This window comes from Saprolegnia diclina (genome assembly GCF_000281045.1).
Source record: "Saprolegnia diclina VS20 unplaced genomic scaffold supercont1.25, whole genome shotgun sequence".
In the NCBI taxonomy this organism is placed as follows: Eukaryota; Oomycota; class Saprolegniomycetes; order Saprolegniales; family Saprolegniaceae; genus Saprolegnia; species Saprolegnia diclina.
In genome coordinates, this window is record NW_008246092.1 from 523,405 (window position 1) to 537,129 (window position 13,725).

The following is a 13,725-nucleotide window of genomic DNA, read 5'->3' on the forward strand; positions in this document are numbered from 1 at the left end:
GGTCGTGTCGCCCCGCCTGTGGCCTGTCTAAATGCCATTTGGTGTTGTCTTTGGTCCAGCGCGACGCCAGCCACCATCTTTCGCCGGGCTCTCTTCGCATCCAAGGCGACGTCGAGTCTTGTCCTGCATTCTTCAATTCGCCACTCGAGACACATCCGCAGCATGGCGTCGTCCAACAACCCGCTCCTCGCCGACTGGTCGTCGCAGCCGTTCGAGCTGCCGCCGTTCGAGCTCATTGAGGCGAGCCACTTTAAGCCCGCGATCGAGGCGGCGCAGGCCGCGCAGCTCGAGGAGCTCCGCCAGATCGCCGAGAACCCAGACGAGGCCACATTTGCCAACACGATCGTAATGTTCGACCGCAGCGGCGCGCTCTACGAAAAGGTGCTGGGCGTCTTCTACAACCTCACGTCGTCATGCTCGCCGCCCGAGCTCCAGGCCGTCGAGATGGAGCTCGCGGGTCCCCTCGCCGGCTACCAGTCCAAGGTCACGACGTTTCCGGGCCTCTTTGAGCGCATCGACGCGGTCTACAACGCCCGCGACGCGTTTGCTGGCGAAGACCTCCGCCTCATCGAGCGCATTCACTTGGACTTTGTCCGGTCCGGCGCTCGCTTTGACAAGGAAACGCAGGCGCGCTACAATGACATCATGCAGCAGTTGGCCGAGCTCACGACCAAGTTTAGCCAGAACGTCATGACCGACGAGTCGGAAGTCACGATCGAGCTCTCGGAGGCCGAAATGGACGGCTGTCCCGACGACATCATTGCGTCCGCCAAGCAAAACGCACTCGACCGCAACGCTGCCGACGGTGTCTACATTGTCACGCTCAGCCGCTCGATGGTCGAGCCGTTCCTGACGTACGCCAAGGACCGTGTCGTGCGCGAAAAGGTCTTCCGCGCGTTCACGTCGCGCGGTGAGCTCTCGCCCGAGCGCGACAACAACGCGCTGGCGATCGAAATCCTCAAGCTCCGCATCGAGCAGGCGCAGGCCCACGGCTACAAGACGTTTGCCGACTACCAGACAAGCGACACGATGGCCAAGACGCCGGAAGCCGTCAGCGAACTCCTCAACCGCGTCTGGGCCCCGGCCAAGGTCGCGGCCAACCGCGAGCGTGAGGCTCTCGAAGAGTACGCGGCCTCGATCGGCGACGAAGCCCACGTTGAAGCGTCAGACTGGCGCTACTACTCGGAGAAGGTCCGCCAGCTCCGGTACGACATTGACGAGTCCATGGTCAAGCCGTACTTTAGCCTCGACCGCATGGTCGAAGCCGTCTTTGACGTGGCGTTCCACCTCTTTGGCCTGCGTTTTATCTTGCGTGAAGACATCAAGGCGTACCACCCGGACGTCAAGGTCTACGAGGTGCGCGAGACGACGGCCGACGACGAAGACAAGCTCGTGGCGATCTTCCTGCACGACAACTTTTGCCGCCCGTTCAAGGCTGGCGGTGCGTGGATGAGCGAGTTCCGTACGCAGAGCCGCAACGTCGACGACGAAGGCACCAACGTCATTCCCGTCATCATCAACAACAACAACTTTGTCAAGGGCGCCGAGGGCGAGCCGACCTTGCTCTCGTTCGACGACTGCATCACGCTCTTCCACGAGTTTGGCCACGGCTGCCACGGCATGCTTTCAGACGTCAAGTACAACCGCCTTGCCGGCACGTCTGTCCTCTCGGACTTTGTCGAGCTCCCGTCCCAGCTCATGGAGCACTGGGTCTCGGAGCCCGAGGTGCTCAAGAAGCACGCCCGCCACTACGAGACGGACGAGCCGATCCCGCAGAGCCTTCTCGACAAGCTCATTGCCGCTGCCAAGTTTGACCAGGGCTTTGGCACCGTCGAGTACATGGCATGTGCGCTCATGGACCAGAAGCTCCACCAGCTCGACTCGGTCGATGGCCTCGATATGCTTGCGTTCGAGAAGGCGGAGCTCGCCAACCTCGAGATGCCGACGGGGATCGTCATGCGCCACCGCATCCCGCACTTCACCCACCTCTTTGCGAGCTCGGGCTACGCAGCTCTGTATTATGTGTACCTCTGGGCCGAGGTCCTTGACGCGGATGCCTTTGACGCGTTCTTGGAGGCCGGCGACATCTTTGACGTCGCGACGGCCAAGCGCGTGCGCGCGTTTATCTACTCGTCGGGCAACTCGCAGCACCCGATGGACGCCTACCGGGCGTTCCGCGGCCGCGACCCGGTGATCGAACCCATGCTCAAGAAGAAGGGCCTTGTCTAACTATCCCTTTCACGCTTCGTTTGTTATATAATTTTGTTGCTTTTCTCGCGTTCGTTCTGTCGAGTGAAGGGTCCTTTCCTGCAACGGCAAACTCAACAAGGGGTAGGGTCCACGGCCGTTTCCTATCAGTTTGTATCGTGTTCCCGTACCATCGTACGTCATGGCAGTTGTGCGCCGCCCGACCGTTTTGGGTCCGCACCATGTCATGCGTCGTGTCCCGAATCGGTGGCCAATCGGTCGGCGCAACCGCCGGCGCCATTTTGATGCACCGGTCGCGCGCCGTTGGCGACGGCCGTGGGCCGACCGAGCGCAGTGCCACATTTGCGCGGCAGCATGGACGACAATAGCTTTGTCAAGTCGTTTTTTGTCGAAGACATTGTGCGGAGGTCGTCGCCGCTCGAGCTCGCGACGCCGCGGTCCATGACCGACTTCAACTTTCAATCGGAGGACTCGGACTTCTTCGACGAGTACCCGCTGCTGGACGACGACATCAAGACCGAGACGCACGACCTGTTCGAGCCGCTCGACCCGCTCCTCTCGACGCCCGTGCTGCAGAAAGCCGACCTCGCACTCTTCTCGTTCCCGTCGAGCCCCGCGTTTGAAGTCCGCGGACCCCAACCCGCCTACTACCACAACCACTACAACAGCATGATCCACACGCTTCCACAAAACTACCTCAGTAGTCACTTGTCCAGCAGCAGCCATCCTCTGCCGCCACCACCTCATCATCAGGCTACAACGCATAGCTCGGTGCAGCAGCCGGCCATCTACCCGAGCGCGATGATGCCGCCACTGTACAAACCACCGCCGCCCGTCTTGCCCATCATGCGCTCGTACTCGTACCCGATGAAGCCCGCACCGGTGCCGATCACAACGACCAAGATTCCCGTCCAGCGGTCGGCGACTGTCCCAACGACCGCAAAGGAACTCGATGACGCAACGTCGTCATCTTCGTTCAAATCCAAAGGCAAGCGCTGTACGATCGCAGGATGCACGCGCCGTGCGCAGTCCAACAACCGCTGCAAGGCCCACGGAGGTAGGTCCGCTACCATGCTCTTTCGGGGTTGACAGGCGGAGGCATGTCGTAGGTGGAGCGCGGTGCCAGTTTCAGGGATGCCCAAAGAGCTCGCAAGGCGGCGGCTACTGCCGGGCGCACGGCGGTGGGAAAAAGTGCGAGTTCGAAGGCTGCACCAAAGGGCAGCAGCGCAAGGGCTTTTGCTACGCCCACGGCGGCATCCGCAAGTGCAAGCAGGCCCACTGCGACAAGAAGGACCGCGGGAACGGGTACTGCATTGCGCACGGCGGCGGGAAGCGCTGCTCGGTCGACGACTGCGTCAACGCCGTCCGGAAAGGCCGGTTTTGCCGCGTCCACATGCCCGACGACGGCTAAGCAAAAAGAGGTTCCTACTGCGGGATTGCCGACCACATCTACTCTTGTTGAGATCGACTTATTGCACCTTCTTGAGCGGGTCGTGGCGGGCAAAGACCGAGAGGCAGGCCGAGAGCAGCGTGCGGAGGACGACGGCGACGCCGCAGAGCACGGCGCCGTACACCGCATACACGTCCAAGAGGTACGTCTTGAGCAGAGGCTGCGTCTCGCGCGCAGGGATCCAGCCCGCTGTGCCCCGGGCCGCGACAGCCTCGATGGCGTTGACTGCGGCATCGACACCGCCACCTGTCGTCAAGAGCCCACCGACACGCTCGGCCGCCAATGCAAACCTAGCCACGAATCGAGCTTGTTGCCAATTCTTCGACTCGTTACCGGTCGTGCGAGAGGAGGAGGTCGCTCGCAAAGTGGAGGCTTGCGGCCGTCACTTTTGTCGCTTCGATCGCGACGCCGGCGCCCGCCCGCACGATGCGGTCCGTAAACTCGGCCTAGTAGCGACAATATTGTCATTTGACGCCAGAGCGAATGGTTGTGGGTAGTAGTAATACGTGTTCGGCCGAGAACGGGATCGAGAGGATCGGTGTGCCGGCGAGCAGCGCCGACTGGACCGCTGAGAAGCCACCGGACGTGACGAGGAACCGGACGTTGGTCGTGTTGGGCACGTGGAGCGAGTGCGATACGCTGAAGAAGACGTCCGAGGACGCGAGGAGGTCCCGTGTGACCTCGTCGTGCAGGAAGCTCTTGTGCTAGCCATGTTGTCCGTACGTCTTTGACAGAGTATCAACATTGCTTGTACCATCTCGGGCGACAACTTCCAAACCGTCCGGCACTCGACCTCGCGTAGAGCCGTCATCTAGAACAGCTCCGATGCTCGACAAGAGGACGATGAAGAAGAGCGACGTACAAGCAGCGACACCATATCAGTGGAGAGGACCACGTCGGCGCCAAAGTCGACCAGCACGACGCACCCGTCGCGGTCCCGGCGCAGAAACGAGTCGAGTTCGGGTGATGGCGATGGCGGCGACAAGCTCGTGAGCGCGCCGACCTACGTTCTATCACACTCTGTTCAGCTTGTCGGAAGCGTACGAGGCGGTGGAGCGGCGAGAGCGGGCGGGGGTGTTCGAGGCCAAAGACCGTGTTGGTCAGAACGAGTCGCTCGCCGTAACTTGGCGTCGACGGCAGTGCAAACTCGGACCGGGCCTTGGCGAGCGACGCAGCGACCGCGGCGTTGCCAAGTCGAAACCGCAGCCGATGCAGCCCGTTCGCACAGCGCTGCCACACCGTTTGGGTCTGCGTCCGACATGAGAGGAGGGAGCGAGGTCGAGACGTACGGCCATGGGGTACTGCGAGAATGGCGCGGGCACATACGAGGGCGGGTCGTCAATGTCCAGCAGCAGGAACGGGTTGTGAATGATAAAGGGAAGCGAGAGGTTGTTGGCCACGTCCATCGCTGCAAACGCGTACCGGTCGGCCACCTACATGCAGATGCAGTCTCCTCTGGAGGCTCGGCCATGCAGGTAGACGTACGACGATCGTAGGCGCGTCTTCGCCATAGTCGGCGCGAAGCGGATGGTACATGGGTTTGTAGAACGACGCATAGTACTGCAAGGAGGCGAGGTAGCTCGAGTAGATGCCCACGTTGCCGACCTAGATGGCGCAAGGATCACGACAAGCGGACGGCGACAACGACGACGTACGGCAGACTTGAGCGTGAGCGCGTGCGGGATCGGCGATGGCATCGTGCCAAGCGAGATGAACTCGAGGCCGGGGAGGTCGCTGACCCAATTCCGGCACATCTGTACAGACCACGATCGTACCGCAAGCGTCATGCACGTGAGCGTACCTCGGGCAGCGCAAAGCTCACGCGATGGCCTCGGCGAAGCAGCTCCTCGATTAGATGCTTCATCGGCAGCACGTGCTCGAGCACGGGAATGCTCACAAAGGACACGTAACTCGGCGATGCAGCGGCCTCGGCCGTCGGCAAGCCCAGCCACGCGACGTGCTCGCTGAGAAGGTAGACCATCATGAAGGCGCAGAGCAGGAGGCAGAGCGGCAGCTTGAGGTGGCGCGCGAGGGCGGCGACGTGCTTGGTCGCGCAGGCCATGATGGCCTCGGCGGGCTCGGCGCCCATGCATGGCGTCGTCCACGCCATCGCCGACCGCGGCTTGACGCGGACCTGCGTCACCCCGTTCCGGTAGAGTCGGCCTCCGCCCGCTCTACTCGTCGTCTCCATTGGGATTCTGGGATGCAGTTACGAGTATTTTAATTCCATTCTCAATTCGGCATACAAAACGTAGCGTCATCGCGTGCATTTTTATTCGTACCAAGGTTGTGGTGCATAATCCGTGGCCGCCAAACGCCACCGACAAGCCGCGATGCGACGCCGCCGGACGCGCGCCATGCTAATGGCTCATCTACCACGGTACTCCATGCAGGTAGACATGGGCTGCATGCGACTTGCGGCGAGACCCTCATGTGACGTCCGCGCGACGAAGAAGAGACAGCGCGAACCGCGCCTCCTCCGCCGGCCATGGCCGAACTCTCACCCTTCTTGGATCATGCTGCATATACATAGCAGAGACGACGAGGGTCTCTTCATAAATAGGTGGCTATAGCGCCGAATGGTGGCTGCGGAGCGACTCGGTCGGGCTTGGCATGACGTCGACGATGCTCTCGAGCTCGCTCTCTTGCGTGTTGAGGCGACGGAGGAACCGCCGCAGCGTCTTGCTCGAGCCAGGCACCGGTAGCGGCGGTGGCGGCGTCGTCGGCAGCGCGCTGCTTGAAGGCCCCTCTTGCTTGAGCTGGAGCTGGCGCACGTGTGGCAAGAGGCGCTCGAGGCTCTGGCGGAACCCGATCGACTCGTTGAAGTGGTGGATGGCCGTCCGCGAGAGCGAGTAGACGAGCGCATTGTCGAGCGCCTGGAGCGAGAGCATGATCGGGACGATGGGCTTGTTGCGGTTCTCGGCAAAGGCGAGCGTGTCCCGCAGCGCCTCACTACGCCACCCATCAGGATCCCGCTGCTTCAAGACATGGGGCCTCTCGTACCTCTTGGTCGAGAGGTGCGAGAGCACGACGATGACGGCGAGGCAGCGCGGGTCCAAGATCGCGTCCTTCATGACCACTTGGCGCTGGGGACACGGGCCGTCGATCTTGCAGTCGACGCCGGCGGTCGCAAGCTCGGCCTTGAGCGTACTCGCAAACGGCTTGTGGCAGTCGCCGTGCACGAGCAAGACGTAGGTGGTGGTCCTCGGCGCGACGCCCGAGTGCTGCGAGACCGCGCAGCTCGAGTGACCGCTCGCATTCGACTGCCGCAGGACGTCGATCGTCGGCTCGACGCGCCGCTCTTCAATCTCGTCGCGGAGACCGTCGAGAAGCAACCCGAGCTGCACCTCGTACCTACACACGCCATGAGATGCCGGTGACAGAGCGAGATCGCAGCGTACTTGGCCTCGTTGTAGTCGAAGCGCACGGCGTTGCCGCTGCGAAACTTGGCCGTAATCGCCGGTCGAAAGTCCACGAGCTGGCGCGTCCAGAGGTACACTTCGAGCTCGTCCCCAATGACGACGCGGCCACAGGTGATGCCAACGACTTGAGTAGTTCTGAGACATGCGACTCACGAGATATAGTGTACCTGGAATGTTGTGCTGCTTGGCGAAGGCGAGCTCCTTCATGCACCACTGCGACGCGGGGTAGTCTTCGCTAAGGATCGCGAGGACGACCGAGGCGCCAACGATACCGCGCGCGATCTCTTCACGCCACTCGGAGCCGCCGCTGATGCCCGTCGGGTTCATCTGGTCGATCCACGTTGTAATAAACTGCGCTTCGAGCGAGCTGCGAATCTTGTTGGCAAAACTCGCGTGCGAATGGCAGTAGCTGATCATGACGTCGCGTTGGCCCGCGGCTACAACAGTAAAGTTGAAATCTTGATAGTCGATACATCGATACACACCTTTTTTGATTTCGTACTGGATCGCGGTCGACGACGCGCAGTCGAGCGCGCGTATGCCGGCGTTGTCGATAGCAATCACATCGAGCCCCATCTGGACAAGGATACGTGCGGTCTTGACGTTGCCCCGCTTGAGCGCCAAGTGCAGCGCAGTTTCGCCCTGAACAAAATAGGTATCAATGTATCAACTACAATCGCGATGTACCGTTGTGCTCATTTTGGCATGGATCTTGGCGCCATATGCACGCAAGAGATACAAAATCCGACCCCGCGGCGTGTGTTCGAGATGCTGCTGCCGAGGCGAGCCCTCGAACGCCTTGTCCATCGGCTGGTTCTTGACCGTCTCGTAATGCCCGAGGAGATGGACGAGCGACCGCCCGTAAATGTCCACCTACATGTTTCAGTATCAATCTATCAGTTTGAAATATCGACAAAAATGCTACCATGTTGGGGTCGGCTTCGGCCAGCAAGAGGGCCTCGACTACATCGTAGTGGTTGTAGATTGCGGCCCACGCGAGGGGCGTCATGCCCAGCGTGTCGCTCGGATCTTCCTTGCAGTGAGCCAAGAGCAGCTTGACGACGCGGAGCTGGCCACGCATCGCCGCCTAAGACCATCCATCGTATTCTTTCGAGAGATGCGCGTACCCAATGCAGTGGCGTGCGGTGAAAGCGCCCGCAAGAATTCTCGCCGAGGATATCCGGGTCGACGCCTCCGTCCAAGAAGTGGCCGACTGTGCGCCAGTCGCCGTTGGCCGCCGCGAGGTGCATTGGCGTCAGCGCAATGTCCCCGCCCCACTCGACAAGCGTGTTGGCGAGGCTGAAGTGCCCGTTGAGCACGATGACCTCGTACGCCGTGAGGTAAAACCTACGTAGTGCCGGTCTCGCCCACGACATTCGAGTAAGCTGTTCGCCCGTACCCGTTCCCAGGAATGTGCAGATGGTTGGCGCCGGCACGCATCAGCGCCCGCAGGCAGTTGGGACATTCAGCGTAGTAGAGTGGTGGCGTCTTGTACTTGCGCTACGCTCGATATATATGAGACATGCGAATCCATAGCGATGAACGGACTTGGTTGGAGACCGCAACGAGGTTTGGGTCAGCGCCGTACTTGACGAGCGTCTCGACAATCGCAGCATCCGCGTGGATCAGGGCCACGTGCAAGGGCGCTAAGAGCACCTGCGACCATCGCCGTTGAGTCGTGTCGTCGTGTTGGGATAAAGAGGTTAGGGTATATGTTACCTGTGCCCACGGCTGGCTGGGTCCGTACCGAGCATTCGTCGATGTCGCACGGGCAAAGTTCGTGCTCCGCAGGAAGATGAGCACGTTGAAGATCTTGGCGTAAATGTGCGAGAGGCGGAAGCTCAGGGTCTGGATCTTCTCGAGCGCGTTCGGGTCAAAGCCCCGCTCCAGAAGGAGCTGGACGACGGGCAGCCGGCCGTTGACGACCGCAACGTGCAGGGGGTTGCGCACCGACTTGGCCACTTGACCAAAGCAGCGCAGCCCGTTCGAGTACCTATATACCACAAGGTGCCATCCAGACTCAAGTAGACAACAGAATGGACCCACCACTTGATGTGGAAGCACGGGCCGTCGAGGGCGACAGCTTCGTCGAGAAGCAGAAGTAGGTCGGGCACATGGCCATTCTTGGCGGCTTCGTACAGGCCTTCCTTGACCTACCGAGTGACGTCCGTTCAGCCATTGACGCCAGGTGAAAGCGTTGTACGCGCAGAATGGCTCGGGCGTGGGCACCCCAGTTGAGCCAGTCGGGGTTGGAGAAGGTAAAGAGAAGGGAGCTAGGGATGATGTTGCGCTGTCCGAGCGCCACGTCGCGCATGCGGTTGAAGAGCGTGATCTGGTACCAGCACGCGACGTACACGTACACGTCGAGGGCGGTCAGGAGAAGGGACCAGATGAGCCACGGCCACGGCGGCGGAATGTCCGTCGGGTCATCGCGCACGTGGAAGCAGCCCACGTACGCCGCATGTGCAATGCCTTCCGAGACGTGCAGGGTAATCTGGACGATCAAATACGGGATCTCGGCCATGACGAGGAGCTCGCAAAACGTGAGCAGCCACGTCTTCTTGCTCTCACGCGTGTACAGCTGGTACCTGCGTAGTAGGTAAGCTCTTGCAGCATAAGGACCCGTTCGGTACCTAGGGTTGTGGATCGCGGGGAGGCAGAGCAGAATGTTGGCCAAGCCCGTGTACACGGTAAGCGTGATGCCATCCAAGAACGCGTCGCAGGTCGCGCCGTTGTCGCCGTACTTCTTGCGCTTCATTTCCGGTCGGACGATGAAGATGGACGCGAGGATAAAGATATGGACAAGCGTGATGCGCACGGTCCACGAGATCATGCGCGAGCTCACAAACGTGTTGCCGTACTCGGCGAACTGCGGGATGCACGTCGCGACGCGCGAGACCATGGGCAGCACCAGCTGCGGCAGCGTGCGCTCGCACGCCTTCATGTGCTCCTGCAGCGTTCGGTCAAAGTGCTGGTCGTCTTCGGTGCGCGGCGTGTTTGACCAGCCGTCCTGCTGCGGCGACGGCAGCATGGGCATGCTCCCGCGCCGCTTCTCGCCGCCATGCTGCGGCGTCGTGACCGAGATGAAGGACGTGTGGCAGCCGGATGGCATCATGATGTGGGTCGTGAGCGGCGACGGCAGGTCCTCCTCAGGCTGCGTATCGTCCTGGGAGCTCATGCGCCGGGCCAAGGTCGGGCTGGCATGTGTCATGCTTCGACGGGACTGCGGCTTCAAGACCCAGCTGCCAGCTTTTAAAAATCTCGACGTTTGCTACAGTTTACGAGACAGCTTTAAATTCGTCGATTTAATAGGCCGTGGCTGTGTTACATGGGCGTGTCCCAGATACATTTTTCCATCGTTTTATTCGTGCGCTCATTGGCTGCGGCGGAGTCATTTTCAGAAACTGTGATGTCGATTGGTGCATTTTCAGCGAATGAGCTGGCATCGATCAGGTTATCCTCGTCACCAAGACCTCGTCTGGCACGGACCGAGCGCAGAGCAGCGATGGCTGCATGGTGCTCATGCACCGGTACCAGCACGACCGTCGAGAAAGCCATTCCGGAGAAAGGATGATAGGCTGCGTGCATGGACGAGGATGTGTCGGGTGGGTGGCGGGAACAGGTACCCGAATTTCTAGAAGGCGTCATCGCAACCGGTGCAGACAGGCGGGTGCTGTGCACGAAGCTACTCGGTCGTGCCACCACGCGTCGCCGCCAAGCGTACGGTAGATACAGCGACACAATTATCGTTTGCAAAGGTTATACAAAAGTGCAATCTCGGCTGCATACGCCTCGTCATCAACGACCGGCGTCTCGAGGATCATCGGAACATCGTTGAAGCGCGGATCGTTCATAAGCAGCTCAAAGGCGCCGAGTCCAATGTGGCCCTTGCCAATGGCTTCGTGGCGGTCGGCGTGGCAGCCAAGCACGCCTTTCGAGTCGTTGAGGTGCAGCGCCTTGAGGTACTGCAAGCCGACCGTCTCGTCGAACGTCGTCATTGTCGCCTCGTACCTACACGTAGTGTATGTCCAGGACACCAGGACGAGAATGATTGATGCGTATACGCGTCTTTGATGTCCCAACCCGCGGCAAAGGCGTGGCACGTGTCCAAGCACACGCCAATGCGGTCGGCGTGCTGCGCTGGAATACGGTCGAGGATGCCGCGCAGCTCGGAAAAGTGGCCACCAATCGTCGAGCTACACCACATACTCCTCTAAGAACGGAGTGCAACGCAGTCGCGACGCACCCTTGGCAGCTCATGTTTTCAACCAAGATGGTCACGCGAGACGTCGCCTGCAAGACGCCCGCAATACTCTCGGCGATCCGGTCCAAGCACGCGTCGATCGAGATGGCGCCGCGCGTCGAGCCCGGATGGAAGTTGTAGAGCGAGAGACCGAGTTGCTCACAGCGCAAGACTTCATCGAGGAGCCCTACGCCCAGAAGCGCCATCACATTTTGGCCGCGGCGCTGAGAACGCACCCGCGCGGCTCTTTGCGAGCGTCGCGTCGTCGGGCGATCCGCAGTTGAGGAGGTAGCTTCCGTGTGGCACGACATCGCCCGGAGCGTAGCCAAAGTCGCGCATCGCTTGTTTAAACGCGTCAATCGTTGCCGGCTCCAGTGGTTTGCATGCCCACGTGCGCTGGGACCGCGTGAAGAGTGCGAATGCCCGGGCACCGATCTTTGCTGCGTTAAAGACCGCGTTCTCCAAGCCACCTGCGCTAGAAACGTGCGCGCCAAGAAGCTTGTTCGTGTGCATTGTTGCTTCTCGACGAGCCTGGAGCGTTGCGAGGCTCTGCGCGCGGTCGCTGGCAACCGCCGCTTCCTTGGCCAGGCGCTTGGCAGCGACCTTGGACTCCTTGGGCGGGATAGCCGAGCGCGTCACCGTATTTGCCTTCTTGGGCACTGATGTATCTGCCATTGCCATGCTTGGCCCGATGGATGGCGCCTTGCGGGCCAAGACGCACAAGCTTCGCCGCATTCTCGATGTGGCAGGTTGCACTTATTTTAACCGAGTATTACTCAGTACGCTAAACATAGGTTTAATTGGATCGCGTTTCGATGCGTCTGCACAACGCGTGCTCGTGGATCGGGCTCATGCCGCGTTCGCTTCACGCCTTCCACGTCGATATCTGCATATACAATAGACGGTCATGCGGCAGCGCGCTACGGACCAGCGCACTTGTCCACTCGGCAAACGCTTTGCGCGCGTCGCCTCGAGGTCGTTTAAACTCGATTTAACGTCCCGAACCGTTTCGAATCCAAAGTGGATACTTTGATACGATTGGCTAAAATGCATGGCATTTCTCGCATCAATGGGCCATTGCGTATGGAGATTGGCTAAAAGTCGCTGTATTTCCACCAATGCACGGTGACTGCTGTTCGGGGTTGGGGGACGTGTCGCCGCCAGTGGTTGGCGTCGAGGCCGGGCTTTTAGTCGGTAATAATATTTGGTCCTGCGATGCAACGCTTCGTGCAGACGCTCTCCGCCCGGTCCTTCGCGACGAAGACGAGCAAGCTCCCGAAGCGCCTGGTCAAGCCGGCCAACGCCAAGGAGCCGCACCGCGCGCGTGGTCCGTCCAAGTACGTCAACAAGCTGCTGCCGATCGTGGACGATGGCAAGACGTACCGCCTTGTGTGCGCGCCGGTCCTGGAGCGCCTGCCCGTGATCCTGCCCGACTTGGAGCAATGGGAAGAAGACTACATGCGCATGAAGCACAAGATTGAGCTCAAGACGGCGCAGGTACCATTGCGCGCAATATGGCTAGCGACATGGGCTCATGCGATTTGCGATTGCGTAGCGCCTGCCCAAGGACTTTTGGTTTGCCGAGCCGGGCTCCGTCGAGGTCGAGCCCGAGGAGGCGCCGTTCCTTGAGGAGTGGAACGAAGACGAACTCATTGGCGACGGCTTCCAGATTGCCAAGCGCGAGACGGAGGACGACGCAGCCAACAACCGCCACTCGCTCAACCGCGCGTTGAAGCAGCGTGTGTTCTTGATCGTGCAGGACAAGACCTCTGGCAAGTGGTTCTTCCCCACGACCGAAAAGGACGACGCCGAGACGATGAAGGACGCTGCGTTCCGCGAACTCTCGACCGTTGTTGGCGCCTCGTTGGAAGCGTACCCTGTCGGCAACGCGCCGATGGGCTACCTGAAGGTCATGCACGAAGACGACCCGACCTTTGACGGCAAGGTGCACGGCACCAAGGTCTTCTTCTACAAGTCGCAGCTCGCGGGTGGCGACGTCGAGCTCAACACAGAAAAGGCCGGCGACTACCTGTGGGTCACACAGGCCGAGCTGGCAGAGTATTTGGACGCCGACGTTGCGGACTACGTCACCAAGATGGTGCCCCCGTAAGCCGTAGACGTAGTTCAAAAGTTGCCAGCAAGACCCCGACACCTTTGTTAATAGAACCCTTAGATTTTGACTGCAGTGACGCGAGCACTGCGATCCATGCTTCCTGAAGCTTCTCTAGACTAGTCCGTCGCCAACAATGCGAGCGCCCTCGACACCTCGCTAGCACTTGCTGCCTCGTCGTCGCCGAGTCCAGTGACCTGCATGGCGCTGTCATCGAGAGCATGCAGGCCCTTCCGTGGTGCTGTCAGTATTGCAGTTGGGCTGGTGTTGACGCTGGAGTGGCGTTGTCGGT

At 60.5% G+C, this 13,725-nt stretch overlaps 6 protein-coding genes across 6 annotated transcripts; 3 read left to right on the forward strand and 3 right to left on the reverse strand.

Annotated features, from left to right (window-relative positions):
• The first annotated feature begins 3 nt into the window (after nt 1–3).
• On the forward strand, nt 4–2,281 carry SDRG_08429 (hypothetical protein). Its single transcript, XM_008614317.1, has one exon. The coding sequence runs from the start codon at nt 163–165 to the stop codon at nt 2,227–2,229; it is 2,067 nt and encodes a 688-aa protein (XP_008612539.1). The 5' UTR covers nt 4–162; the 3' UTR covers nt 2,230–2,281.
• Nucleotides 2,282–2,548: 267 nt separating this feature from the next.
• Nucleotides 2,549–3,656, forward strand: SDRG_08430 (hypothetical protein). Its single transcript, XM_008614318.1, has 2 exons — nt 2,549–3,265; nt 3,318–3,656. Exons 1-2 carry the CDS (start codon nt 2,563–2,565, stop codon nt 3,617–3,619), a joined length of 1,005 nt encoding a protein of 334 aa, XP_008612540.1. The 5' UTR covers nt 2,549–2,562; the 3' UTR covers nt 3,620–3,656.
• A 21-nt stretch (nt 3,657–3,677) lies between these two features.
• On the reverse strand, nt 3,678–5,768 carry SDRG_08431 (hypothetical protein; the record flags this gene model as incomplete). The annotated part of the gene is made up of 10 exons (XM_008614319.1): nt 3,678–3,948; nt 3,992–4,104; nt 4,165–4,362; nt 4,413–4,469; nt 4,521–4,661; nt 4,703–4,906; nt 4,948–5,091; nt 5,144–5,263; nt 5,314–5,412; nt 5,460–5,768. 10 exons carry the CDS (start codon nt 5,766–5,768, stop codon nt 3,678–3,680), a joined length of 1,656 nt encoding a protein of 551 aa, XP_008612541.1.
• A 457-nt stretch (nt 5,769–6,225) lies between these two features.
• On the reverse strand, nt 6,226–10,291 carry SDRG_08432 (hypothetical protein; the record flags this gene model as incomplete). The annotated part of the gene is made up of 14 exons (XM_008614320.1): nt 6,226–6,610; nt 6,662–7,012; nt 7,060–7,204; nt 7,248–7,517; nt 7,566–7,722; nt 7,768–7,953; nt 8,006–8,167; nt 8,208–8,427; nt 8,480–8,580; nt 8,629–8,736; nt 8,800–9,073; nt 9,127–9,233; nt 9,284–9,668; nt 9,714–10,291. The coding sequence occupies 14 exons, from the start codon at nt 10,289–10,291 to the stop codon at nt 6,226–6,228; spliced, it is 3,429 nt and encodes a 1,142-aa protein (XP_008612542.1).
• A 496-nt stretch (nt 10,292–10,787) lies between these two features.
• SDRG_08433 (AP endonuclease 1) lies at nt 10,788–12,079 on the reverse strand. Its single transcript, XM_008614321.1, has 4 exons — nt 11,560–12,079; nt 11,327–11,510; nt 11,145–11,276; nt 10,788–11,091 (listed from the first exon to the last, which is right to left on the reverse strand). Exons 1-4 carry the CDS (start codon nt 12,056–12,058, stop codon nt 10,824–10,826), a joined length of 1,083 nt encoding a protein of 360 aa, XP_008612543.1. The 5' UTR covers nt 12,059–12,079; the 3' UTR covers nt 10,788–10,823.
• A 416-nt stretch (nt 12,080–12,495) lies between these two features.
• SDRG_08434 (hypothetical protein) lies at nt 12,496–13,583 on the forward strand. The gene is made up of 2 exons (XM_008614322.1): nt 12,496–12,820; nt 12,879–13,583. The coding sequence occupies exons 1-2, from the start codon at nt 12,539–12,541 to the stop codon at nt 13,431–13,433; spliced, it is 837 nt and encodes a 278-aa protein (XP_008612544.1). The 5' UTR covers nt 12,496–12,538; the 3' UTR covers nt 13,434–13,583.
• The last annotated feature ends 142 nt before the right edge of the window (nt 13,584–13,725 follow it).